The sequence below is a fragment of the Salmo trutta genome, chromosome 11, assembly GCF_901001165.1.
Source record: "Salmo trutta chromosome 11, fSalTru1.1, whole genome shotgun sequence".
Classification (NCBI taxonomy): Eukaryota; Metazoa; Chordata; class Actinopteri; order Salmoniformes; family Salmonidae; genus Salmo; species Salmo trutta.
In genome coordinates, this window is record NC_042967.1 from 16,039,241 (window position 1) to 16,066,708 (window position 27,468).

Consider the following 27,468-nt stretch of genomic DNA (forward strand, 5'->3'; position numbering starts at 1 on the left):
AAAGAGAGATAGAGACAGAGAGACAGAGAATGGCGCTCAGTTGGTAGAGTATGGCGCTTGCAACGCCAGCGTTGTGGGTTCGATTCCCACGGGGCACCAGTACGAATCAAAAGTATGAAAATGTACATGCTCACTCCTGCAAGTCGCTCTAGATTAAAAAATAGATAGATATCTAGAGAGTGTAAGTGCGTGCTTAGTTTCCAGATAATAAACACAGTAAAAAGCGTTAAAAAGGGGTGTTTAACTTCATCTAACTACAGAGGTTTAAGGCTACTTCCAAACCTTATATTAGCTAACGCTCTCAGAATAGAAAGAATAGAAAGAGCTTAGGATGACATGAAGGCCAAGCGGTACTCAACTTGAGGTACATGAAGCATAATATTTGGAGAGATGCCACCGCCGCTGGCTCGCTGACACGTACACGAGTGAGAGTGAGAGAGAGAAATGTAGGGGGAGGGGGGAGAAAAGAGAGGGAAAGAGATACATGTAGAGAGAGAGAGAGAGAGAGAGAGAGAGACAGGGAGCAAAATAAATGGAGAGGAGGTCGCATAATTGTACAACTCGATTATAGATACTTTTCTTTTGATGTCTGAAACGGTTACATGGCGCTCGCTCCCCCACAGGACCCTTTAATAGCATCTAAACAGCGGGAGACAAGGGTTTAATTGAAACCTCCCGTAGAAAATAATCATCTTATTAAAGGGATTTTGATCTGCGGGAGTGACGGAGCGGGGGGGGTGGGTCTGGCACGTCGTCTCAGTGCTAACTGGATTATCTTGGTAATGAGTTTGATTTGGTGTGGTACAGCATCAGTACCCATCTGGCCCCGACACCATGGCCCCACCATGACAAGACGTCATTCTGTTAAAGGGGCAATCTGCGATTGGTAAATCCGTTGTTTGAACTGCAGAAAATAAATAAATAAAAGCGTTAACATTTGAAAACAAGCTGGACGTGATTTTGATCAGCAATTGTGATAGAGCGAAACATTCTGAACATTTGGTGTTATCGCAGGGGATGTTTGATCAATGACATGGAATTAATAGCAATGTACAATGTGTAATTGTAATACCTCTAATCACAACACTAAGTTGCTGAAATAATTGCTCTCTAATATGAACAGATCATGGGTATACATTGGTCTAGCCATTACAGTGGTACAGGAAGAAAGAGCGACATGTTCCTAACCAAGCTGGATTCTAGACAGAGAGACTTTAAAGTAAGAGGGAGAGAGAATTCTCCTCAACGATCACCTCTATGGTCCCTCTTGTCGCTGTCACAAACATCTGCTGTGTTGTGGTGCTTTAACACTGTTGTTAATCACAGTGCCTTGAGGATCAATCTTCTGTGCTCACCACTCAGTTATGGTGGAAGAGGAATGCCTAGCCCCGAGCATACACCTTACTGCACTGTGTGTGTGTGTGTGTGTGTGTGTGTGTGTGTGTGTGTCCTTTGTGTTATACTTGTAACTACTGCTTGTAAACACGTTTCTATGTTTACAACGCCACAACACTATTTAAACCATTACGGTTCATGTCACCATCTAAGTGGGTGTCTAACCGAACATAAATTAAACATAAGACAGATCGATCGAGAATCGGCATAAAGGGAAATAAACATTCACAGTGTGTCTTCGACTGACATTAGAACGGCAAATCAACGGTTAACAGCAAATCACTACTTTGAATGGAGAAAAGAAATCCAATCTTTAGGTTTTGAATAATTAATTATGTTTCTACGGCGACGTGGAATGATTCCCGCTGAAGGTTATATCTATTAGACGTATTAGACATACATTACCTCTAAATGATCGATCGCTTGAAAAATCCCCAGATTGCCCCTTTAATGAGCTCTTCAGTCAGTCACACCAATGTCAAAGCCAAGTGCTTGTCTAAGGCACGGCTCTGCCAACAGAGTTCCACGCACACTTAAGCATTTGACATTTGTTAAATGATAGTTTGTCAGACAAGTCTAATTATTATTAGTACATTGATAAAAGAGCAACGTCCGTCCTAGTTGAAGTAGGGAAGCCAGAGATGTGTTCATTAGAGCACGCAACGGAAAATGTTTTAAAACATTTTGCAACGGAAAACGAACATTGACATTTTTTTTATTGGACCTGTCTAAGTAGTCCCTCCCAGTTTGAGTCTGTTACCTTCCTTTGGTTACTGTCACTGTGACTAGGGTGGGCATTCTATGTCCTTTTTTCTATGTTTTGTATTTCTTTGTTTTGGCCGGGTATGGTTCTCAATCAGGGACAGCTGTAGATCGTTGTCTCTGATTGGGAGCCATACTTAGGCAGCCTGTTTTTCTTTGGGTTTGGTGGGTGGTTACTTTCTGTTTAGTTCATGTTCCTGACAGAACTGTTTAGCTGTCGTTCGTTTTCTTGTTTTGTTGAAAGTGTTCTATTAAAAGTTAATGATGAGCACTCACCACGCTGCGCCTTGGTCTACTCCTTGCAACAGCCGTTACAGTTACTAACAAACGTGACCCATGTTCGATTCTTTTTCTAGCGACTACATCAAAGTTGAGCCGTCCAGCCAACCTGCCATGGGCCACCTTAGCCTGAGACATGTACGATGACTCATTTCTACATTCCAGAAAGGATTTCAACCCTCTCTCCCCCCTTCTCTCTCGCCCCCTCTCTCTCTCTCTCTCCCTCCATGTTTTTAATTATATGCTATCCTATTCCTGTCTTAAGGCGTGAATTCCACAAGTAGTTTCAAGCCACTCGGATTTACCTGAAACTAACCCTCCCTGACTGAGGGGGTCATTCAATTCAATATAGAGGCACAGACACAGACACTCACTCACTCACTCACTCACTCACTCACTCACTCACTCACTCACTCACTGTGTTGTAACTCTCAACAGACTACTCGTTGCACTGCATTTTCAGCCTGCTCTCTGAGTTATCTCAGGACAGTAATTGAGATGTTATCTGCGGAGGGAGGTTGCACTCCAGGCAGCATTCACTCTGTGTGTGTGTGCGTGTGTGTGTGTGTGTGTCCCCGGCGCACAGCAGGCATTTCCATTTGTGCTGATTCAGGCTGTTTCTACCACCCTCTCCTGTGCGATTATAGTATCTAACTACTATGGAGAGAGCTAGCCTGCATGCTGCATCAGCTATGAATCAATGAATAAAACGGCAACATTAATACGCCTGATCCTGTTGCTATGTATGTGTGCATTGTAGACAATAAACAATGATTATCATGCCATCGCTCAGGGCCGGGTGGAGTTTGACTTCCATTAGTTTCCTTTGGAAAATATTATTGTCAGCAGGTCTGGATGGAGGTGGATGAAAGGGGCCTTGAAGCACTGAGTAAAGGCATGCTGGCTCAGATTAGAACGACCACTAACTCACTATGGCTCTCTCTCTCTCACTGACTATCTCTATCTCTCACCAACTCTATCTCTCACTCACTAACTCGCTCTCTCATATCTCACTAAGTACCCATCCCTCTCTCTCTCTCTCTCTCGCTCTCTCTCTCTCTCTCTCTCTCTCTCTCACTATCTCTCTCTCTCACCAACTCTCTCTCTCTCCCTCCTTATCTCTCACTAACTACCTATCTCTCTCTCTCTCGCTCTCTCTCTCTCTCTCTCTCTCTCTCTCTCTCTCTCTCTCTCACTAACTGACTCTCTCTCTCTCATTCTCTCTCTCTCTCTCTCTCTCTCTCACTCTCTCTCTCACTAACTGACTCTCTCTCTCTCTCTCCCTCTTTCTCTACAGGAGTATGAAAGGTACAGTGTATTTTCACACAGAAGACACCAAGTGGTCTATCCAATCTTAGTGTAGGGTGTAATCACAACGTCATTAAGCGTCGTTAAGCATCACAATGTCACAATGTCACGATCACAAAGTCAACCCAGTTACTGGTGGGCGGTGAGGAGGACGGTCTTACCTTGATTGCAGGTTTTTCCAGTGAAGCCGGGGTGACACTTGCATTTGCTGGGTCCTACGCAGTCTCCATGCTTACACCCGTGCTGGCACAGAGCTGTTTGGGGAGGATTCCCATAGATAGGAAAGAGGCAAGTGAGAAGAGCAATTCCCCGGAACACACTCCCAGCCTGTTTTCATAAAGCATCTCAGAATAGGAATGCTGATCTAGGATCAGGTGCCCGGTGTCTATGCAATCTTATTCATTATGATCTAAAAGGCTAAACTGATCCTAGATCAGCACTCTCAGACTCTGTGAATACAAGCCCTGGTCTCAGATCAGATATGAGAAAGCATTTAATCCTGTCTGACTTGTTCAGTAACTTGGTGTGTATTACTGTTGATCTACTTTAGTTTATTAGTTTTTTTTAGAAAATCATTTAGAAAATATTTTCTTGCATTGTTGGTTAGTGGCTTGTAAGTAAGCATTTCAACACCTGTTGTATTCGGTGCATGTGACTAATAACATTTTCTTTGATTTGTTGATTTACTAAGTACGACAATGCAAGCACAGCGACGAGTGTGTGTCATACTTGTGTGGGATTAGGGGCGATGGGAATTGGGGTTCAACAATGTACAGAGATAACATTTTCATGTTAAACCATGTTTTGATATAACTTCTAAACTGTATTACTGTACAGCGCTGGCTTATTGGGAGAGAGAACCCTGTTTCCTTGTTGATTTTTATCCATTTCAAACCGTGCAAGCCCTAAGCGATTAAAACACTTGAACTTTGTGCGAGCACTGAAGTGCTGATTTTCCTGGCTTTGAAAGCGGCCGCACTGATATTTATGGTGGAAAACGGCCAACACAGCTAAACTAAACAAATAGCCTAATACCTCACTATTAGCACGGCGTTAAAGCACACAAAAGCAAATGCTTGCATTGAATATTATGTTCAATATCAGGCAGTAGAAACACAATAAAACAGAACATTTTATGGCTGCTGGTTGTCCTTTGTGTGAAGTGTTGTTTAGGGCAACTGAAGGCATTATGACTTGAGGCAATAGTAAAGCTTTACAGTATCTCTGTGTGTTCTGGTGTTGGAGTCTTCCGAGTCCCAAATGTCACCCTATTCCCTACATAGTGCACTACTTTTGACCAGAGCTCAATTGACCCTGTTCCAAAGTAGTGCACTACATAGGGAATAGGGTGCCATTTGGGACGCGGCCACAGAGCTGGAGGCTTGCTCTGCTTTCTGTTCTGTCTAACTGTACTGCTCACTGTGTTCACTGCAGCATGGCTGATATACAGGGGCCTCAGCCAACTGGTAATAATTTCCATTAAAAGCTTCATTACATCTGTCATAATAGGGACCAATCAGGCTCGTTAATTATGGCTACGGTGGGAGTTGGAGACGGGGGTGGGGGGTTATATGTGTTTGTGGTGGGAAGCGGGGTGAGTGTGCGTGTGTGCATCACGATTGGACACGTCTGGGCGAGCTCACTTATCTTGTCACAGGTTTATTGTGCACCTGATACTGTCATTATGTGATGTACAATGTAGAGGTGTAGTGGGAAAGAGTGGAGACTCAACATCATGAAGGCTAGCTGAGCATTGCTTAACTATAAAGATATAAGCAAGCATGAAAAGTTTAATTTTGGCACTGCAAGTACACCCTACAGATGTAGGATCTTAATTTGATCACTCTTTTGGTGCTGAGATTTTTTTCTGCACAGCATGGAAAATGGAAACTTGTAGTGTATTCAAGGCTTAAAAAGTATTCTAAAGTTTGTAATTTCCACTTTACATGTTAGTCATTTAGCAGATGGTGTTATCCAGAGCAACTTACAAAAGCAATTAGGGTTAAGTGCCTTGCTCAAGGGCACATCAATAAGAGTTTTCACCTTTTACATTTCAGACTTGTTTTTCCTTAACGAAAAATGTATCTACCTCTAAAAAAAACCTCTGTTCATCATAATCCACATAATAATTCACATTTCCTGTTGCTGCAGGATAATTTTCCTGCTGTATCAAACCGGCTCAAATTAAGATCCTACACCAGTATATAGGTTACCCAAAATGCCCATTCACAAAATGTCAATAGAAATTGAATTAGGTAGCTATATGAAGCGTATCATTGCGGCGGTTAAACCTTTGAGCATGGGGCGTTGGAGGTGATAGAGGGATAGTGTTCACATTTCGGCTTGGAACATTGTTCATATTGAATTCACAGCCATTAGTGGGGATTCCTTCATCTGGAGGAGATAGCATTGTGTAGTCTCATTCCACTTTATTAGAATGTGTAACCTAATAGACAAGACACCGTTAGCCCATTTTCCAAACCTGGGATATATGAGATCGGATGTTAACGCGAGGACGCAGGTGAGCTGTGAAACCTCTAGATTACGCCCCTGATTAAAAATAAAAAAGGGTTCGACATATTTTGGCGGGGGGAGTTGAATCAGGGAAACGTGTTAAAACTTGGTAGGTCAAGTTCAAGTCCTTATCTGGTCAGCGATTTGGGCCAATTAAAGTTGATGCAATCATTTATTAATACAGCTGACACGGTCAGTCACGAGCTGTGAGGGGTTTTATTTGAACGTTTTTCCACAGAGGGTAGTATGAGGACAAGCATGCTCAGAAGTAACCCATCCCAGGCTGTTGGGTTCAGAGAAAGGTTGGTCTTTTTAAATCTTTTTAAATCCCAGGGAAATACCCTGTGTTCATTAGACCACATCAAACGACATGAGGAACTAAAAATGGCCACCGCCACCATAGAGGAGCAACTACATGCTCCAATTCAACGCGCTTCTCGTTCCCTGAATACCTACTGATGACATCCCTTCACACCCGTTTGCATCAGGCATTCCTCTGGCCATCCATCCTTAGAGCCCATCTAAGGATCAGGCCCCCAGTGTCCAGACTGGAGCCTGAAGTCACGAGCTCTGATGGTCAGCTGCTGCTAGCAACCTAGCAGTGCCAAAAGCCCTGGTCTGGCCTAGAAAGCCTATGTAAATTACAATCGCCAGAACGCCCCCCATCCCCAAAGAAAGTTTTGACGGCAGTTTTAGCCTCTAATATTAGTTTATTATCATCAAGTTCAATCCCACGGTCAAACAAATGGAGATATTTAATTAAATAGTGATCCATTCGGACTACTACATTTGTCGTCACACAGGACCATGTGCTGACACATACCAATCACGGGCCGGTAGGCTACGAGGAGGCTCGCGCCCGATGGAGTTGGCTCTCTCAGGCAAGATGAAAACGACTACATCAACCATGATCCTTTGCTAGTTACGGCCACTTTTACCATGATCCTTAGCGATTTCTTGGTGCCATTCAGCCCCATTCAGCAATATGGCGTGGTTCAAATTCAAATACTTCCGGCGTCCATAAGAATACGTGGATGCCGTCAGCGCTATCACCAGGATGTTGGTCTACTTTTGGTCTCTGGGGGTCCTATCAGATGTTTGTGAACTTCATTGGAATGAGGAAGTATGCTCCAGCTACATTTCGCTAACTACTGTAACTTGACAGTGTTTGGCAAAGACAGTTCAAATGTTAAGATACAGTATATGATATTGTCAAAATTGTTGTATTTGGGTAGAAGAAAATATGGATATTTTTTTACTGTACTGCTTGACATACATGTAGCCCCCCCACCACATTGCTAGAAAAACATTTTAGCATTCCCTTATTTGACAGCGAAGTTCATTTCGTGCAATTCTACACATTTTGCCATAGGGCAGAGAGGAAAATTAGCTATTTTACATCTAATTTCCTAAAATTCTATGCATTTTGCCACAGGGTGTAGAGAATTTGCATGCAGTTTTTAATATGATACAGTATCTGAGTAAGACTGAATAACAAAATCAATGGGGGCCCCCCGGCTGGTAATTCGACCATGATTACTAAATTTAGATAGCTGGCCGCTAGACTAACTTACCAATCTGAAATAGTTCAGCTGACATGGCTAATGGAGTGACTATCAGTGACTGACATAACAAGAGAAAAACTGCTGATGCACAAACACATTTCTTTATTGCACCTTGTGTATTCTACTATTTTAACTTGCAACAGTAAGTTAAGACCCCGACTGAGTCCCCCCCCAAAAACAAAATCAAAACAATGTATAATCTTTAATCACTGATGTAGGCGTACCATTTTGAAGATTGGGAAGTAATTGACATTGAACTACAATTACTTTACATAGGCTCTTGGTTGATGAAGTTTTCATGTACTAACTAGGCAGCTGTATATAGTTTATATCAGGATATCAAACTCACAGGAAATGAATAACTAAACACTTAGCCATCTGAGGGCATCACATAGTTCCTGGTCAAGTTGCTGGTGTGAACGCCAAACATCTCAGTCACGCTGCTGGTGTGAACGCCAAACGGTGGCTGCAGCACCAGAGTTCTCAAGCCAGAAGGGGAGGAGATATTTCTTTGCCAAGGGGATGGGGAAGGGGGGAGGATGAGGGAGAAGGTGGGAGGTGACTATTAATAAATCAGTGAAGCCAGGATTCAGAGGATGTGTGTGCCTCACTGGCTTCAAGACCCCGTCTTGCCAAGAATTATTTTAAAGAAATATGTGGAGCAGCTGACCTTGTGGCGGACACCTTATTCTCCCGACTACTCTGTGGGTTAGAGCGAAGACACCTGCTGCAAAACAAATGTGCAAACACAAAGAAAAGAACATTCCAGCAGGCGTTTTGTCTTGGTTGGATGAGAGAACAGAATCAAGGCATGAGAGAGCCAGAGAGCCGTGCTCGGGTCTCTTTTCGACCAGTAAAGCATTCTTGAAATGATGCACAAAGCATAACAAGGAGTCACACACATTACATGGTTACAACCACAGAGAACGGGCGTCGGATGTCACTTCCCCTTCGCAACATGCAATGTAGCTAGTAGCTACATCTTGAATATGCTTACAAATTCAAGTTTAGATCAATCCCACTAAATGTAAGCACAGGGGTGAATCCCAACTTCCACTTAAGTCTAGTAATGCATTGATGTCAATGGGAAACAAAGTGAAAATTCAATTTAAATGGAAGTTAGCATTAGCCCCATGGAGAATGGATGCTTCTCGTCACGCAATGTTGCTAGTAGCTAATAGCTATGTTTGAAATATGTTTACAAATTGGAGTTTAGATAGTTTAATGAGTTACATTTATGGTCAAATTGTGCCGTGGTGTCCTCAGAGATTATGCGTGGCATCGTGCTGGCTAATTGCATATTTGTGGAACGTTCACATCACAAGCCGAGAGAAGAAAGATAAGGCGTTTTCTTCTAACACACTGACAGGCTGCAGATTCTGTGATGTTCAATTCAATTTCCTCCTCCATTGCTTTGATGGATAAAAATACCACCACCGTCACCACATTTTGAAGGAGGCCGCAGCATATTTTTCTGTGTCTGACAAAGAATTAATACAAGTGCTTAGGTATGAACAGATTGATATTTGACAAAGTATTTGATCCTTCCTAGGCCTACGTTGAATTGAAACACAATCTATTGATTTCTCCCTTTCAGAATCCATGTACTTTTTATTACCTTACCTTCCTTGTCTCTTTTACCTCATTACCACTAACAGATCAAACTACATGATTAAGTTTCTATTGAATGGATTTCCCCCATCCAGCTAATATCAGATCAGTGGCCTTGAAGAAAATGAAACAAAGAGAGGCTATTTAAGACTATTATTATTATTATTTAATGGGTGCTTAAATTTCTCCTATATTTGGAAATGTGTTTTTTGCATATCCTAACTCCCCCTGAGACACCCTCAGGGTGAGGGGTCACAGCCAGGGTATTGGTTATACTGTATCAGTTTACCCATTTTGTCACTAACTCATTGGCTTCCATTACCAATTAAAAGTCCTCTCCTAATCCAAGCTACTTTGTACTTCGAGAGGGAAACCGACTAAACAGTCTCGGGGAAAACTGCACTGAAGATCGGTATCCTCTTGGATTTCTTTCCGAAATCCGGGATCAAAGCAATAGACCGGTAAGAGAGAGTTCATTTTGGACTTTCCATTTGGAGGGAGAGCGAGAGAGAGAGAGAGAGAGAGAGAGAGGAGAAAGCGAGAGAGAGAGAGAGAGAGAGAGAGAGAGAGAGAGAGAGAGAGAGAGAGAGAGAGAAAGGAGAAAGCGAGAGAGAAAGGAGAAAGCGAGAGAGAGAGAGAGAGAGAGAGAAAAGAGAAAGCGAGAGAGAGAGAGAGAGAGAGAGAAAAGAGAAAGCGAGAGAGAGAGGAGAGAGAGAAAAGAGAAAGCGAGAGAGAGAGGAGAGAGAGAGAGGGAGAAAGGAGAAAGAGAGAGAAAGAGAGAGGAGATGGAATAGGATGCAACTGAGGAGGCTTCAAGATATTTGATTAAATTCATTAAAAAATCACCGTCCATCTGTGTCATTTGTTTAGTGTTGGTTTGATTAATTGCAGCTCTTTGCCATAATTTTAGTCTAATCCAAGAGCTTGTTATGACTAAACGACTAGGACATAAGGACTAAGAGAGACTTGTTGATTTGCCAGTGGTCTATTCTCATCCTGACTGTGAGTTAAACCTGAGGGACATTCTGATGTGTATGTAATCATTGGAGATATACTGCAGATGCTTAGCAAGGCAAATGCATCTCTGTTTATGGTGGCACTTGGATAAAGTAAAGTAAGCTGCCTGTGATTTAAACCACCCAATCGCATAACACGTCAGTGTAGTACCAATGGAAATGCTTGGCCTATAATAAATCTCAACCTTTCTCTCTCTTCCTCTCGGTTCTCTCTTTCTGTCCCACTCTCTCTCTCTCTCTCTTTCTTTCTCTCCCTCTCTCCATCTCTCTCTTTCCCTCTCTCTGTCACTCTCTGTCTATCTCCACTCACTCCCTCTCCCATCTCTCCTCTCTCTCTCTCTCTCTCTCTCTCTCTCTCTCAGTTCTGGGGACAAGGAGCTTTAAATTCGGGGCAGACCCATTCCAGTTCTCCAGCAGTCACCCAGACCGATCACTGAACTCTTGCAGGGCTGGAGACAGCCAGAACCCGATAGCACCGCCAATCTAATCTCTGGGGCCGGCCCCAGAACTGCAGTGGTGTAATCTGTAATCCATGACGACTGGCCTCCCTCCGTCTCCGAAGTTTAAATCAGCCCTGTGGCGGCATGATGGAGTACTGATTGAGGTCTCGAGTGATTGGACTCGTGTGGTACGCTCGGTCGGGGGCATTTGAAGGCGTTAGCGAACACTCTGGTTTTTCTCCTATGGCATTGATTTATCACAACGTCTGAGACGGATGGCTGGCGGGAAAACGATACGGTTTCCTTCAAAAACAGGTGGTGGGTAAAAGTAGCTTTCGCCGAGAGGGGGGACGACTCTCCGAGGTGAAGTCGACGTTTTCTCGTACTTGACATGGAATGTGTGAGACTCCTGATGGGTACTTTGGAACAGTGTTAGAGGAAACAGCCAGATAACACACTGCTGTTTAATGAACAGAAACAAGGTCCTGTCAAAGGTATCTACTCACCCAAAGGACTTTAACATGTCAATCAAACGTCAAGCGGAAACACGGCTTACTCTACTAATCCCTGTCACTGTAGATCTTGTCTATTACTCAATTGTCTAGAAACTCTGTCCTCTCCTTGCCTCCTGTCTTCTCCTTCGTCGCACTGATCTGAGAGAACTGACCAGGTGAAAGACAGCCTTATGATGGGCTTGATTCCACCATATTGTTTTCACCTGTCAATTAATTTCAAATCAATGCAGAGGATGGAGCTAAACCCAAACAGAATAAAACAAATATTTGGTCTGATCAATGATGTTATATTCTGTCTACTCTAGAAATTGAGCAAACTTCCTCTTCCTGATTGATCCAACATGGACAGCTGGGAGGACCTGAGCCAAGCCCAAAATGACCAGGAAGCAACACTTATTGAGTACAGGGATTCTTGCCAACAGGACAGCAGAGCTCTTAGCTAACTAGCCTAGCAACATGTTGGGGCCTTGGCTGTCACAAATAATAGCAACCACAAAAGCATCCCATTCTGCCACTTTGTCTTGAGCCTCGTCTCTTGAGTTCCCTCCCAGCACAGTCTTGGTCTGGCTCTAAGTCTGAGTCGCTATGTCATTACCGTAACTTGTTTTTCTCAAGCTAGGGTCTATGTGAGAATGCAATTACCATATTCTGTTTTTCTTTTCACCTCAAATGAGGAGCGAGGGCTAAAGAGGAGAGTCAGCTGGCGTCGAGGCAGAATGTTAATCTGACACGATAAGTGGGCCTACAGGCACTAAGGTTACTCAACTCAACACTAACACTCTCACCTAGGGGAGAAGGGAAGGGAACGAGGTCAACCGCCGTAACAGAGCGTCTGAAAGGAGGGCCTGATGCCAAACCTAAACCAAGTGAAGGTTATTGAGCTCAACACCCTCACCTAGGGGAGAACGAAAAGGGCAATAAGCGGGCCACCATTAGAGTAGCCTGGTCCCAGGTCAGTATGTACTGTCTTGCTAGCTTCTCTGGTCATTGTAGGACAACACAAACAGATCTGGGACCAGGCTACCATAACAGGGTATCCAATGGAAGGCCAAGTGCCAAACGGAAACAATAGAGCTCAACGTGAAGTAAATACCTTTGGACAGGGACCAGCAGTGTGACATTTTAATTTCGTCTAAAAACGACAACATGAACAAACACCAAAAAAAATCTAGCATGATTATAGCATGAGTCATGACAAGTGATTAGCAACAAAAAAACAACAACAACAAAACAGCTAAACAAAATGCATATGAGGTGAAAGGTTATGAAGGTGATGTGAAGTATTATAACGATGACATGAAGCACTATAACCCATCCCCCACCCCCAGGCTTCTAGGTTAGTAGATTGACAGAGACGGAGCCAACATGCAGCCCAGCCTCTCTCTGTCTACTCTCGACATGTTGTGCGTAAGTAAGCCCGTGGTGTCACCCATCACACTTCCGCAGCCGAAGCAACAGCTGTACCATCATGTGTGCAGCAAGCCATTCAGTGTCTCTCCCATTTGTCAGGCTGCTCGACACTTTCAGCGCTCCCTATTAATATCATTCACACATCTCTGCAGGATATAATTACACAGTATGGCAGCAGCCAATACTTCTCTGTTTCCATAAGAGTCAATATTTGTCCATAGGGCTAGATATTTTATTAAGGGTCAATATAATATCAGACGGTGGTATAATGTAATACTGTAGCACAAAATGTGTTAATTCTATTAAAACAAGGTATATTGAGGCTACAGTAGGCTCATTTTAGTAAAACAAGGTATATTGAGGCTACAGTAGGCTCATTCTAGCAAAATGAGGTATATTGAGGCTACAGTAGGCTGATTCTAGTAAAACGAGGAATATTGAGGCTACAGTAGGCTGATTCTAGCAAAATGAGGTATATTGAGGCTACAGTAGACTGATTCTAGTAAAACTAGGTATATATTTACAGTAGGGGCATCCTCTGAATCCATGACTGGATTTACTCAACGTGTCACCAAATTGATTCCCTGCACACCTGCATTTACATATACATGACATTTACTAAATATACATTCACAGCAATCATTTACAATTATCTGTTTACATGGCTACAAGCTTATAATGGGAATCTGCTCACTAGAGCCTTATTCTCGGCTAGAAAATCTTTCCCACAACACGGAAAACTCAACAGCAGCAGTGAAAATGTCAAGTGTATTTTTCACTTCGTGTGTGTGTACGTCCACGTATGTGCCTATGAACAAGTGTGTGTGCTCGTTGGTAGAGTGTGTGTTTCAGAGCCCTTAGTTACTGTATGTCTTCTGTATAGCACTTTGTGACATCGGCTGATGTAAAAAGGGCTTTATAAATACATTTGATTGATTCTACACTGGTGTTTAATCCTCTTTCTACATCCTAATTGTGGTTAGATCCCAGCAGGTACACCCTGATAACCCACGGCAACCCCAGTCGGAAACCCTGGTTGCCCCCGGTAACCGTAACCCAGCAGCGGGCACGGTAGAGTTGGCACTACTCACGTTGGCAGTGGCCCCAGGAGCGCCGGGTCCATCCCCAGCAGCAGTCGATGCGGGCGCCGTAGCGACACAGCCCATTGGACGAGACCATCTGCCGAGGCCACCTGTCAGGAGACAGCTCTATCAGTTCACAGCCAATTAAAATGGACGAATTTAAAAGCCAGCAGGGTCTGTTGGTTCTTGCCCACCACGCCAAGAGAGAGAGAGAGAGAGAGAGAGAGAGAGAGAGAGAGAGACAGAGAGACAGAGAGACAGAGACAGAGAGAGAGCAGTCTCATTCAAAACAAAGCCCAAGGCACTGACTGACAGACCGAATATGTGTTTGTTCATTCTTTACCCAGCACATAATTAAATGTTACTTGTTTTCCAAATGCTAAGCTACTCCCATGTCCCTCAGAATGTGTAAGGAAAGTAAACAAACTTATCTGTGAGCAAGCTGGCACAAAAAAACACAGGACATTTCCCAATCAGCATGTTGGCATTTATTGCACAGGGGAGCCATGTTGGTTGGTGTGATGTCAGAGCTGAAGCCTTACGGGTGAGACTATAGAAGAACAGGACCCAATGTAACTAATACGACAAGCTGCTCTCCACATCAGTGATCACTGACACTTTCATCTGTGGGGCCAGGCAGAGACTCCCATAGCTCAGAATGAAGGTGTGTGTGTGTGTGCACGCGTGTGCGTGTGTGTTTAGAGTTATCATTGTGACATTCATAATGTGATTCCCCCCCCCCCATCTTCAGACTGGGGTGTATTCAGTGATGTGAAATGTTCTGAACATCGCAGATAGAAATAAAAATGAATAGATCTGACACAATGGCATGGCAGACAGTCCTATCTGCTCTGCACAACACAGTTCTATCTGAACGTCACAGTTGAACAAGCCCCTGCGCTGAGTGCCAATAGCAAACGACGTAGAGGCGTCATGAGCATCGACTGTCTGTGTGCCAACGTCCAAATGAAACATTATCAGAAGCAGAATGTCAGAATGTCAGAATGTCATTTGCTATTAAAGAAAGTGGGGAATGATAATGGCATCTTTCAGAAATAGGAAAGAGAACATGAGGCTAGTGCCGTTTTCATCCTGGCAATGGGCAAATACCTTATTACAGTTCTTGTATGAAAACCAGCCTAAATTATGTTTCTGTGAACTGACGTTACAGTCTGTCCTATCTCAGAGAAATAGCTTCTTGGCAGAGTAGAGCAGGAGTACTTATTTATCTGTAGCGGAAGCACAGCACAACATATTTTTAACAGGAAATAGAGAAAGATTAAGCCCATTTAAGGATGCCTCGGATGGGGACAATTATCAGAGCATGGTTGTGTTCTGTGACGTTAGCTAAATGAATCAGAGACGGTAGAAATAGAGCGAACAGAGCCGACATAATTCTAAATTCTACATGACACAGAATCGTCTCCGTTCTAGACAATTCATTTCTATCTGAACGTTTTGTAACGACAGGGAGATCAAGGTTCTGATGCTTGTTATCGAACCGAAGTAGCCAAAGCTGTCTTGTAAAAAACCCACTTGGCATAAGGGGGCGTCTTGCCTTGCTCTACCGTGCCTCGGCATTGAGGGCTGAGGAGACTGAGATTGACGTGGTTGTGCATGCGGGACACGTCCTACCCTCCTGCTATCCCATCCAGTTAGCCTCCATTGCCAAAACTCTGGAAATGCTAATGTCTGCCCCCGCTGCCATTCACTTCACAGGAGAGAAAACCTGATGGAAGATGCTAAGTGGAAATGGCAGGCCCAGGGAAAATGTTTGTACGCAGCATGGCTGAGAGAGAGAGAGAGAGAGAGAGAGAGAGAGAAAGAGCCCTGAGGACAATCCGATAGGAGACACATTGGGAATGTTAAGGAGAGAAATAGGGAGAGGAGGAGAGAAGAGAAGAGGAGAAGGGAGGAGAAGATAAAGAAGCAGAGGAGAGGGCTCTGGAATTGATTGCCAGACATGATTGTGGATTGCCCCCCCCCCCCCCCCCCCCCCCACACACACACACACACACACACACACACACACACACACACACACACACACACACACACACACACACACACACACACAATGAGCACCTGGTCAGATACAGGGATATAGTCCCATTGCCACAGCTTGCACTGAAAACACATAAACCCTCTGCTGATAGCTAATAGCATGCCTTGCTAATAACTAGCAATACTGAATGTGGATCAACGGGTGAAAAACATCATTAAAATTGCTACAGCTGATTAACACATAATAACGAGGAGGAAGAGTTGCTGCAAATTGGTCCATCATCGTATTACTAATTTAAACATAACTCCTTGGCTGTTATTATTCAGGGATAATTTTTATCCATCCGCATAAAACTAATAGGGCCTAAAAGGGATATGATATTGCGGGCATAGCCTCGCCAACTGAGTGGGAGGATGATAATTGGTTTGCCTGAAGCGTTTTAGCAACACAAAAAAGTGGCAGTGTAGTCGACCCTGTGCGGCGGGCAGGCAGGGCGGCAATGCCAACTAACAGGCGATGATGCAAATAAACTTTGAGCGGCACCTCATAAAGAGACGTGTGATGCCATGCCAGTGAAACAGGAGGTGAGGTGGGAGGGAGAGAGAGAGAGAGAAAGCTCTCTCTGTCACTCTCTCTCTGTCTCTCTCTCGTTCTCTTTCCATCTCTACCACTCTCTCCCTCCATCTCTTTCCCTCTCACCCACCATGTCTACCACTCTCTCCCTCCATCTCTACCACTCTCTCCCTCCATCTCTACCACTCTCTCCCTCCATCTCTACCACTCTCTCCCTCCATCTCTACCACTCTCTCCCTCCATCTCTACCACTCTCTCCCGCCATCTTTACCACTCTCTCCCTCCATCTCTACCACTCTCTCCCACCATCTTTACCACTGTCTCCCTCCATCTCTACCACTCTCTCCCTCCATCTCTACCACTCTCTCCCTCCATCTCTACCACTCTCTCCCTCCATCTCTACCACTCTCTCCCTCCATCTCTACCACTCTCTCCCTCCATCTCTACCACTCTCTCCCTCCATCTCTACCACTCTCTCCCTCCATCTCTACCACTCTCTCCCGCCATCTTTACCACTCTCTCCCTCCATCTCTACCACTCTCTCCCTCCATCTCTACCACTCTCTCCCTCCATCTCTACCATGCTCACCCTCCATCTCTTTCTCTCCCTCCGTCTGTCACAAAACTGAGCGTAGCCCTCGGCTGTTGGAACACGGCAGAATCATGCACACAACTGTGCTGTTATAACACCATTTATCAAAGTAGAACTGAATCATGACTAGGTCAGTTATACACTATGGTACGTTGGAGTGATGTCCCATCAAATTCTCCATGTAAAATTCATATTGTGTTATTACTGTAATCATTCTGAACACGGTGCACTGTAGATTAATTGCGTTGACGGCAGATCAGATAGACATGGATAAAATGGATAAAGACATACATCTATGTCTGACCTTCTGTGTATGAATAATGCATAATAATCCGTAATTGCAGTAAGCTGTGAAGGAACTGAAGCACAGAATTATCCCGTTTGACCTTCCTTTGGTGCCTTGTCAGGAAAACAAACCACTAGACAGGGTCTTCTCAACAGACGCTGGGGGAAAGGATGCATGTTAGTCCATCATGTAGCCCAGTGTGTGTGTGTGTGTGTGTGTGTGTGTGTGTGTGTGTGTGTGTGTGTGTGTGTGTGTGTGTGTGTGTGTGTGTGTGTGTGTGTGTGTGTGATAGGCCAATCTCTGCTGTTTGACAATGAATAGGATGACATATTGCTCATATAGCAGCACCCGACACTTAAGTGGCACTAAGAGACATAATTATATTGCATGATAATAATCCGTGTCTTAAAAGTGTCCCTCAGAATGATGAGAGTAATAATAACAATCTATGGCTACAATTTTGCTTGACAGTGACACACAATCTCTCTCTCTCTCACACACACACACACACACACACACACACACACACACACACACACACACACACACACACACACACACACACACACACACACACACACACACACACACACACACACACACCCTTTGCATACACATTTAATCTAAATACCTGAGGACAAGTAGAACACTCATTTTAAAGAGAGCATCGCTTCAGAAATGTTCATGAAAGTGACTCGCTTTTATTCTGAAAACGACTAGTACCACACACTTCTATAAGCACCACTTGACAAGTAGCCTTTTTCACTAGTCCTGCTGAATTACTTCGACCAATTTCCAGGAAAATGGCTTGCTTTCTCTGTATACACTTATTCAAGTATTTTAACATCAACCCTGGGGGTTAAAATAAGGTCTGTCTATTTTTGAAGGTCTAATGTTAGAATATACTAAGGATGTTTGGAAGGAGAGTGAGGACATGGTTTGGAGCAGTAACTTGGAGAGAGGAGGATTGGAATGTATTGGCTGTGTCTGGAGCAAAGCAACGTAGCGACATCATCGTAGAGCAATAGCCTCCATGAGTAGTGTCTATTTAAAGGGGGAATCTGGATCCAACTAGGAAAAGATATTTCATCCTAGCTGTTCAATGGTCTGATTAATGGTCTGACACACAAACTCAGGATTGTGGCCTTAAAAAAAGTGAACTAGTCCTTTAAATGTTATCTGATGTGTAGACTTTCATCGAGGCAAAGTGTTGTGACCTTACCTCAGATAGCCCATTTCCTGATTACAATACAGAATCACATCACAACAAGATTAGCTGAGTGCCATTTTTCATCCTCGGACAAAACATTACTGACAACAATGTTGGTGAGTAATGAAAACCCCTCAAAAGGGAATTACAGGTATAGTTCATCTGGAATTAATCAGGTCTGTTTTCAGCCAATTTACCAACAGGACAAAATGACCTTGTTGTGGCTGGCCAGTGAGCGGTGACGCCCCCCTCAGGTGCTAGTTTAGCCCATTAGCTCTCTCCTCCAAACAGCTAGTTCAGATAATAAATGACTTTCCTCCACCGTGATCTCACGGGACCCTCTCCCTATGAATTTAGATTGAAGTCAGCAGGCCAGGTTTATAACCGGGGAAATAGGCCAATAATGACCCGCGTGACAAGCCGCGCTCCATCAGAGGGTGACGGTAATTTCGTATGCTGCTCGTTTAATGTAAATGATCATTATGGGTTGGGCAGGGAAGGGCATCATGGGGAAATATCAGCACAACTCACCAGATTGGGACCGTGACCCTGTCACAACACACTAACATTACCTAACATTAGACACTGTGACCAAGAACCTGGAGTAACCATCCACAAACACATACAATCACTCACACACTCTCACCTTCACACACACACACACACACACACACGCCCCAAGCCATGTTTAATGACAGACAGGTAGGAAAGTTCAGCCCTATCAATCCCTAAGGAATATTCTATTTACTCTGAAACCTTATTTGTGTAAGGTATCAGTGAGGTATGGATTGTGCTTAGGGCTCAGTCTGTCTGACAATAATAAATGGGGGTGCAAAACCAAATTAAAATGCTTGACTGCGTTCACTATTGGAGTAATATCATGTCTTAGAAATACTCTCCAACTCTATTTGTCTCACTCTATTGCTTTTTGTAAGGAGTCTAATCCAATTATAGTGTGAGACCTGAAACTCTATCCTATGGAGATACAGAATAAAGGTTGTCTTCAATGCACTCAGATTGAGGATCCAATCCGCCACCCTATTCCCTTTATTATGCACTACTTTCGACCTGGGCCCATTGGGAACTCCACAGGGAATAGGGTGCCATATAGGATGCAACCTAGCCTTCAGTTCCTCAGTCTACTGTATCACTCTCCCAAAGGAAGCAGCCTTTATGATGATGAATACTGCAAGGCAAGTGCATTGGAGCCAGTCCAGTGAAAGTGAACCTGCCATATTAATAAACAAGCTTGAAAACGTATCCTGAAGGAATACATATCCGGAATACCAGAGGGCTTACTGTGTATATAGGTAGAAAAAAGTATATAGGTCATTTTATATACAATGACCTAAAATGGAATTCATGAGTATGATGTTTTTATGACTGCTTATTAAGAGCTGTATAACATTCATTTTATGGAGAGAGAAAAAAAATGACAGCTTCACCAGATAAGGTAGATGTAGATTTCAATCTCAGGAACATTCTTTAGATTGGGCACTTTTCTCCTTTCCAAATACTTCACCGGATTCGTGTTTGGACATGAACCACCCGGCAAGGTAGGTGCTGTCACCATGATATCAGCTCATTGAGAGGGAAATACAAGCAACTGACTTTGCGAAGAAAGTAGGCTGCTGGCTACTCGGGTTTTGCAAATGTAGGCCTAAACACTGAAACACTGTGTATTACCAAAGATGGTTAAGAAACTCTGTGGTATTCGGCCTACGTACTAACATGGCATAAAGAATGCCAAACAAAAACCAACAGCAAAAACATTACAAACATATATTAATGTTCATTTTTTATACATATAAAAGTGCACCATTCATTCAAGATAAACAATTATGTTCATAATTTTTATGAAAATAAGGGAGAAGAAAATAGATTACACTGGTATAGGTCTATTCTTTCCACTGTACGTCAAGTGCGACTACAGCCCGAATAATTTCAGCACATCAGCAACGTTTCAGTCTATGCTTTGCAAACTCATATGCTCACTATGTGGAAGTCGCGTTCATAGAATTAGGAATTAATAGCATCTCCGTGGTCACATTAACCTCTTTAAAAACTCACTAAGAGTTTATGAGAGCAACACCTTCTCCACATTCCACAATCACCAACGCAATTTGAACACTTCTAAAAACCACATAATTGATAGAATGATTTTTTTAAACAAAAAATAATGAATTGTAGCCTATTGAACAATATGTGTAGATGTGTGCACTTACCTGCCGTCATTCTCAGCACTTGCCCCTAAACAGAAACCGTACAACACCATCAACTTTATCCATAATTCCATGGTTAGGGGAATGAGCGCACACCGCGCTTGCACTCCTAAAATCCAAGTGAAACGTCGGACTGTACACTGCGGTGTTAAATCTTTAACACGAAACGAAACAGCGGAGCTTTGTTCCCTCCCAACGTTAAACACGCACTGGCATGAGAGGAGATTCGCTGTTGTCCTTCAAACGGACCCCGATCCTTTAAAATGTTTCGGAGGTGCAGCACAGGCAGCGGGAGAAACCAGCCCGTTGCTTTCTCGTGAAGTGACCCAGCGCGTGTGGAGCGGAGTGCACTCTACTGGTGTTAAATGGACCCCGCAGGTTTCTTCTCTCTCTGTTTCTCTATCTCTCCGCACAAGTTCACTGGGCTGCTACCCAATGAGAACACATCATCGCAGTCGGAGCGGGCACTGCTCGTCAGCATGACTGTTGTGAATACACTGTTGCTAGTCATTTGTCGTGGTATAGTGCTGTGCCACTTTTCGCAGAGGTAGGCTGGAAATCCATAGATAAAAAAAAGAAACATGCAAATTGGCGACGGTTCATTTATTCATTCGTTTGGGAGTCCCACTGAGACCAAGATCTCTTTCACAAGGGAGCCTTTCCAGGTGTGATATTGGTTGCACACACGCACTGTCTGTGCATACTTTGGATGGCTTAATTAATTGCATAGCCTGCTCAGACACGCAGTACCATCGCCCACCCAGTAATAAGGAGCTCTAGCCTCCTGTCTACACACCCTGTACAGCATTTACAGTACAAAACATACTTTAGGACTAACTTCTGAGGGAACCCAATGGTATCATCATGTTTGCCCATAAATGCACAGATTGTGCTTTAGAGGATAAACGTTAAAAAGGTCTCAGATAATACATCACTGCAAATCCACCCATCCTTCAATGACATCATCCCTGAATTCAACTCCCAGGGTAGATATTTGGCTCAACATTGTAAATGTATTTAAAAAGACAGTTCAATTCACTTTTGCGCATAGTCAATCATAATTAATCACAGAGGTAGATAGAGTTATAAAGGATTATATATATACGATCAGGCCGAGTTAAAACCTTCAATCAGAAAAAAAGGTTCTGGATAGAACCAAAAGCGTTTTGTTGGTTGCTTCATATATGGCATATAAGGTTCTGTGTAGAACACTTTTGTAGAGTCTTTTGATCAGAACCCCATTGGGTTCTTCTTCACTGAACCAAAATTGGTTCCATATAGAACCCTTGTGTTCCATATAGGGTTTTATATGGAACCAATTTCGTTTCTATACTGAACAAAACTAGAAACGCAACATGCAACAATTTCAACGATTTTACTGAGTTACAGTTCATATAAGGAAATCAGTCAATTGAAATCAATTCATTAGGCCCTAATCTATGGATTTCACGACTGAGCAGGGGCGCAGCCCACTGGGGAGCCAGGCCCAGCCAATCAGAATGAGTTTTTACCCATGAAAGGGCTTTATTACAGCGAGAAATACTCCTAGGTTTCATCAGCTGTCCGGGTGGCTGGTCTCAGATGATCCTGCAGGTGAAGAAGACGGATGTGGAGGTCCTGGGTGGCATGATTACACATGGTCTGTGGTTGTGAGGCAAGTTGGACATACTGCCAAATTCTCTAAAACGAAGTTTGAGGCAGTTTATGGTAGAGAAATGAACATTCAATTCTCTGGCAACAGCTCTGGTGGACATTCCTGCAGTCATCATTCCAATTGCATGCTCCCTCAAAACTTGTAACATCTGTGGCATTGTGTTGTGAGACAAAACTGCACATTTTAGAGTGGCCTTTTATTGTCCCCAGCACAAGGTACACCTGTGTAATATGCCACACCTGTCAAGTGGATCTTGGATGTAAACAAAATTGTGCACAACATTTGAGAGAAATAGGCGTTAAGTGTGTATGGAACATTTCTGGCATCATTTATTTCAGCTCATGAAACATTGGACCAACACTTTACATGGTGGGTTGATATTTTTGTTTAGTATATATATATAGAACCTTTAGGGGTGCCATATATGAAGCAAGCATAGAACCCTTTTGGTTCTATCCAGAATCTTTTTTAGGCAACAGTAAAAAATATTATGTTGGAAACTTGAAATACCCGCCAATATGACCATTATGCGCAGGACGTGCGTTGGCCGTAGATACAGTGACCTATTTCAAAAACAACTTGTATACCTCCAATAATTAGATAGGCACTGTAGTAGTTACATAAAATCCAATATATACAGTGCATTCTGAAAATATTCAGAACCCTTGACGTTTTCCACATTTTGTTACAGCCTTATTCTAAAATTGATTCGTTTTTTTCTCTCATCAATCAATACACAATAACCCATAATGACAAAGGAAAAACAATTTTTTATACATTTTCTACATTGTAGAATAATAGTGAAGACATCAAACTATGAAATAAGACATACGGAATCATGTAGTAAGCAAAAAGAGTGTTAAATCAAAATATATTTTATATTTGAGATTTTTCAAAGTAGCCACCCTTTGCCTTGATGTCAGCTTTGCACACTCTTGGCATTCTCTCAACCAGCTTCATGAGGTAGTCACCTGGAATGCATTTCAATTAACAGGTGTGCCTTGTTAAAAGTTAATTTGTGGAATTTCTATCCTTCCTAATACGTTGGAACCAATCAGTTGTGTTGTGACAAGGTGGGGGTGGTATACAGAAGATATCCCTATTTGGTAAAATACCAAGTCCATATTATGGCAAGAACAGCTCAAATAAGCAAAGAGAAACGACAGTCGATCATTACTTTAAGACATGAAGTGCAGTCGCAAAAACCATCAAGCGCTATGTTGAAACTGACGAGGACCGCCACAGGAAAGGAAGACACAGAGTTACCTCTGCTGCAGAGGATAAGTTCATTAGATTTACCAGCCTCAGAAATTGCAGCCCAAATATATGCTTCACAGAGTTTTAGTAACAGGCACATCTCAACATCAACTGTTCAGAGGAGAATGCGTGCGTCACGCCTACATGGTTGTATTGCTGCAAAGAAACCCCTACTAAAGGACACCAATAATAAGAAGAGACTTGTTTGGGCCAAGAAACACAAGCAATGGACATTAGACTGATGGAAATTTGTCCTTTGGTCTGGAGTCCAAAATTTGGTCTGGAGTCCACAACCAATGATCTCCGCATGTGTATTTCCTTCCGTGAAGCATGGAGGGGGAGGTGTTATTGGTGGGTTGCTTTGTTGGTGACACTGTCTGTGATTTATTTAGAATTCAAGGCACCCTTAACCAGCATGGCTACCACAGCATTCTGCAGCGATACGCCATCCATCAGGTTTGGGCTTAGTGGGACTATTAGGGTTGTACATTTTGGGGAATATTCAGAGGTGGAGACTTTCCGTGGGTATAAACAGGAATATGGGAATTAATGGCAATATATGGGAATTAACAGAAATATATTGAAATTAATATTAATACCATTTAAATGTAGATGTTTTTTGCATTGGATATATTTACCGTATTATATGGAGACAGAAAAAACCTTTTACCTTATTATAAGTACCGTAATTTCCAGACTATTAAGCGCACCTGAATATAAGACGCACCCACTGAATATTTTTATTTAATTTTTTTGAACATAAATAAGCCGCAAATGTCTATAAGCCGCAGGTGCCTACCGGTACATTGAAACAAATGAACTTTACACAGTCTTTAACGAAACACGGCTTGTAACAAAAATAAATAGGCTTTAACGAAAAAAATTACTATTTAGTTACGAATTGAACTTTAGTTAAATGAGTTGACTCTTCACACGGCATGATTTCACTGAACAACAAAAGAAAGGGAATATTGAATGATCTCCAATGATCCATCGCATCTCCCAAAAACGTTTTCAACATACATCTGTAAAATGATAGTCTAGAAACTAAAGCTTTGGTTGTCTTCCTCTCAGGCTTCCATGTCTTCTCCCTGGACCTCCTCAAAGTCCACCTCTTGAACAGACTGAGGCCTCATCTTCACTATCACTTTCCAACCATGTTGAGGATGGCTCGATGTCAGGCTCAAAAAGCCTCAAATTTTCCCGGATGGCCACCAATTTTCAACCTTTGTATTGGTCAGCCTGTTGCGTGCTTTGGTGTGTGTGTTCCCAAACAAGGACCAGTTGCGCTCTGAGGCGGCTGATGTTGGTGGGATTTGCAGGATGATGGAGGCAACAGTGGAAAGAGTCTCAGATCCACAAATTCCCTTCCACCAGGTGGCTGATGAGATATGTTGGCACGACCGCCATATTGCATCTCCATCCCAAAGCCCTTGCTTGAAAGTGTACCTCGCCAGACTGCCAACAACCTTGCCCTCATCCAGGCCAAGGTGGCGAGACACGGTAGTGATGACACCATAGGCTTTGTTGATCTCTGCACCAGACAGGATCCTCTTGCCAGCATACTTGGGGTCCAACATGTACGCTGCGGCGTGTAAGGGCTTCAGGTAGAAGTCTTCACGCTTTTTGATGTATTTCAGAACTGCAGTTTCCTCTGCTTGGAGCAACAGTGAAGGGGGCAGGGCAGTACGGATTTCTGCTCTTACATCTGCAAGCATCAGAACATCAGACAGGATGGCACTGTCTCCCTCAATCTGTGCAATGGCTACTGCTATAGGTTTCAGGAGCTTTAGGTTGTTTACCACTCTCTCCCAAAATACATCATCCAGGAGGATCCTCTTGATGGGGCTGTCCATATCGGCAAACTGTGATATGGCCATTTCTTGGAGAGACTCCCTCCCCTCCAGGAGACTATCAAACATGATGACAACACCACCAAGGCAGCTTCAATGTGGTGCTCTTATTCTTTTCACTTTGCTTGGTGAGGTAAATTGCTGCTATAACTTGATGACCCTTCACATACCTAACCATTTCCTTGGCTTTCCTTGGTATTCATTGTTTTCAGTGTCATGATGTCCTTGAGGAGCAGATTCAATGCATGAGCAGCACAGCCAATGGGTGTGATGTGAGGGTAGGACTCCACTTTAGACCAAGCAGCCTTCATGTTGCAGCATTGTCTGTCACCAGTGCAAATACCTTCTGTGGTTCAAGCTCATTGATGACTGCCTTCAGCTCATCTGCAATGTGTGTCTGTTGTCCCTCGTCTCTGTGCTCTTGTAGAATACTGGTTGAGGGGTGGAAATGATGTAGTTAATTATTCCTTGCCCACAAACATTCGACCACCCACCAGAAATGATTGCAATACAGTCTGCTTTCTCTATGATTTGCTTGACCTTCACTTGGACTCAGTTGAACTCTGCATCCAGCAAAATGTGTAGATAAAGCATGTCTGGTTGGAGGGGTGTATGCTGGGCGAAGAACATTCAGAAATCTCTTCCAATACACATTTCCTGTGAACATCAGAGGTGAACCAGTTGCATACACAGCTCGATTCATCATTTTCACCTCGAAAAGAGGGACTTTTGTCAGAGATTGCTTGTTGTGAGTGCTGAGGGAACTTTATGCACTTGGCCAGATGATTCTGCATCTTTGTTGCATTCTTCACATATGATTTGTCACATTATTTTTTAAATGTACACAGATTTTCCTTATACATTAGCTGCAGTGAAGTCTCCAAACATCAGATAGTGCCCGTGACATTTTCCTGTAAAGACTATAAAAAAATGAGTAAAAAACCCCCACATACAACCCCTGTACAGATAAATAGTTAAGCAGTTAGATTAAAACAACTCCTTTGTAAGATACACATATGGAAACAGGTGAATTAACTCTCCTCAGTTAGCAGGCTCAAGCAAGCTAAAACCCACATGGTAGCAAAAACTAACTAGCAGAAATTGTTAACAAGTTAGTAATTATTTAAAACACACTTTTCTGTAGACTACTATTTATTAGTTAACAAAAAGGCATGCATGTCAAATAAAATATATTCACCCCACCCAGTATTGAAATCAAAACTCACCAGAAAGCATGTAGTCCTTGGCTCAAACAGTGTAGTAGTGTGGGCTCAAATGCATCTCATTAGTGTGCAAGGTCTTGAGAATCAGCTGTACATGTGATGGAAGAATGCACTGCACATGTGATGGAAGAATGCACTGTGCATGCAGAGGGTTGCAATTCCATTGAATTGGGGATAGTTTAACCAAAATATGTCACAAGACCTAGAATTGCCTTATGTGTGTCCCACAAAAAGGTTCACTGTTATAAGCAAACGTTTTTGATGAATTTAAGCAAAATTCCCAGGCTCAACTTCCCATGGAAAATCTACCGGAAAGTTTCTGACCCTTTGCAACCCTAGGGACTATAATTTGTTTTTCAACAGGACAATGACCCAACACACCGCCAGGCTGTGTAAGGGCTATTTTACCAAGAAGGCGAGTGATGGAGTGCTGCATCAGATGACCTGGCCTCCACAATCCCCCGACCTCAACCAAATTGAGATGGTTTGGGATGAGTCAGACCGCAGAGTGAAGGAAAAGCAGCCAACAAGTGCTCAGCACATGTGGGAACTCCTTCAAGACTGTTGGAAAAGCATTCCAGGTGAAACTGGTTGAGAGAATGCCAAGAGTGTGCAAAGCTGTCATCAAGGCAAAGGGTGGCTATTTGAAGAATCTCAAATATAAAATATATTTACATTTGTTTTAGAGTTTTTTGGT

General features: G+C 43.1%; 1 protein-coding gene across 6 annotated transcripts in view; it reads right to left on the minus strand.

Moving 5' to 3' along the window:
- Window positions 1-21,469, minus strand: part of LOC115202306 (nephronectin) — a 51,486-nt gene extending 30,017 nt beyond the window's left edge. Inside the window, exons 1-4 of one of the 6 annotated variants that reach the window (XM_029766371.1) lie at window positions 20,788-21,469; window positions 13,907-14,007; window positions 8,494-8,547; window positions 3,906-3,998 (exon numbers count right to left, since the gene is read on the minus strand). In XM_029766371.1, the coding sequence (XP_029622231.1) occupies window positions 3,906-3,998; window positions 8,494-8,547; window positions 13,907-14,007; window positions 20,788-20,858 (319 nt within the window). In that variant the 5' untranslated portion in view covers window positions 20,859-21,469. Of the gene's footprint in view, window positions 1-3,905; window positions 3,999-8,493; window positions 8,551-13,906; window positions 14,008-20,787 lie in introns of all 6 variants that reach the window. The other 5 variants (XM_029766370.1, XM_029766374.1, XM_029766373.1 and 2 more) reach the window with 5 other exon arrangements.
- Window positions 21,470-27,468: the final 5,999 nt, after the last annotated feature.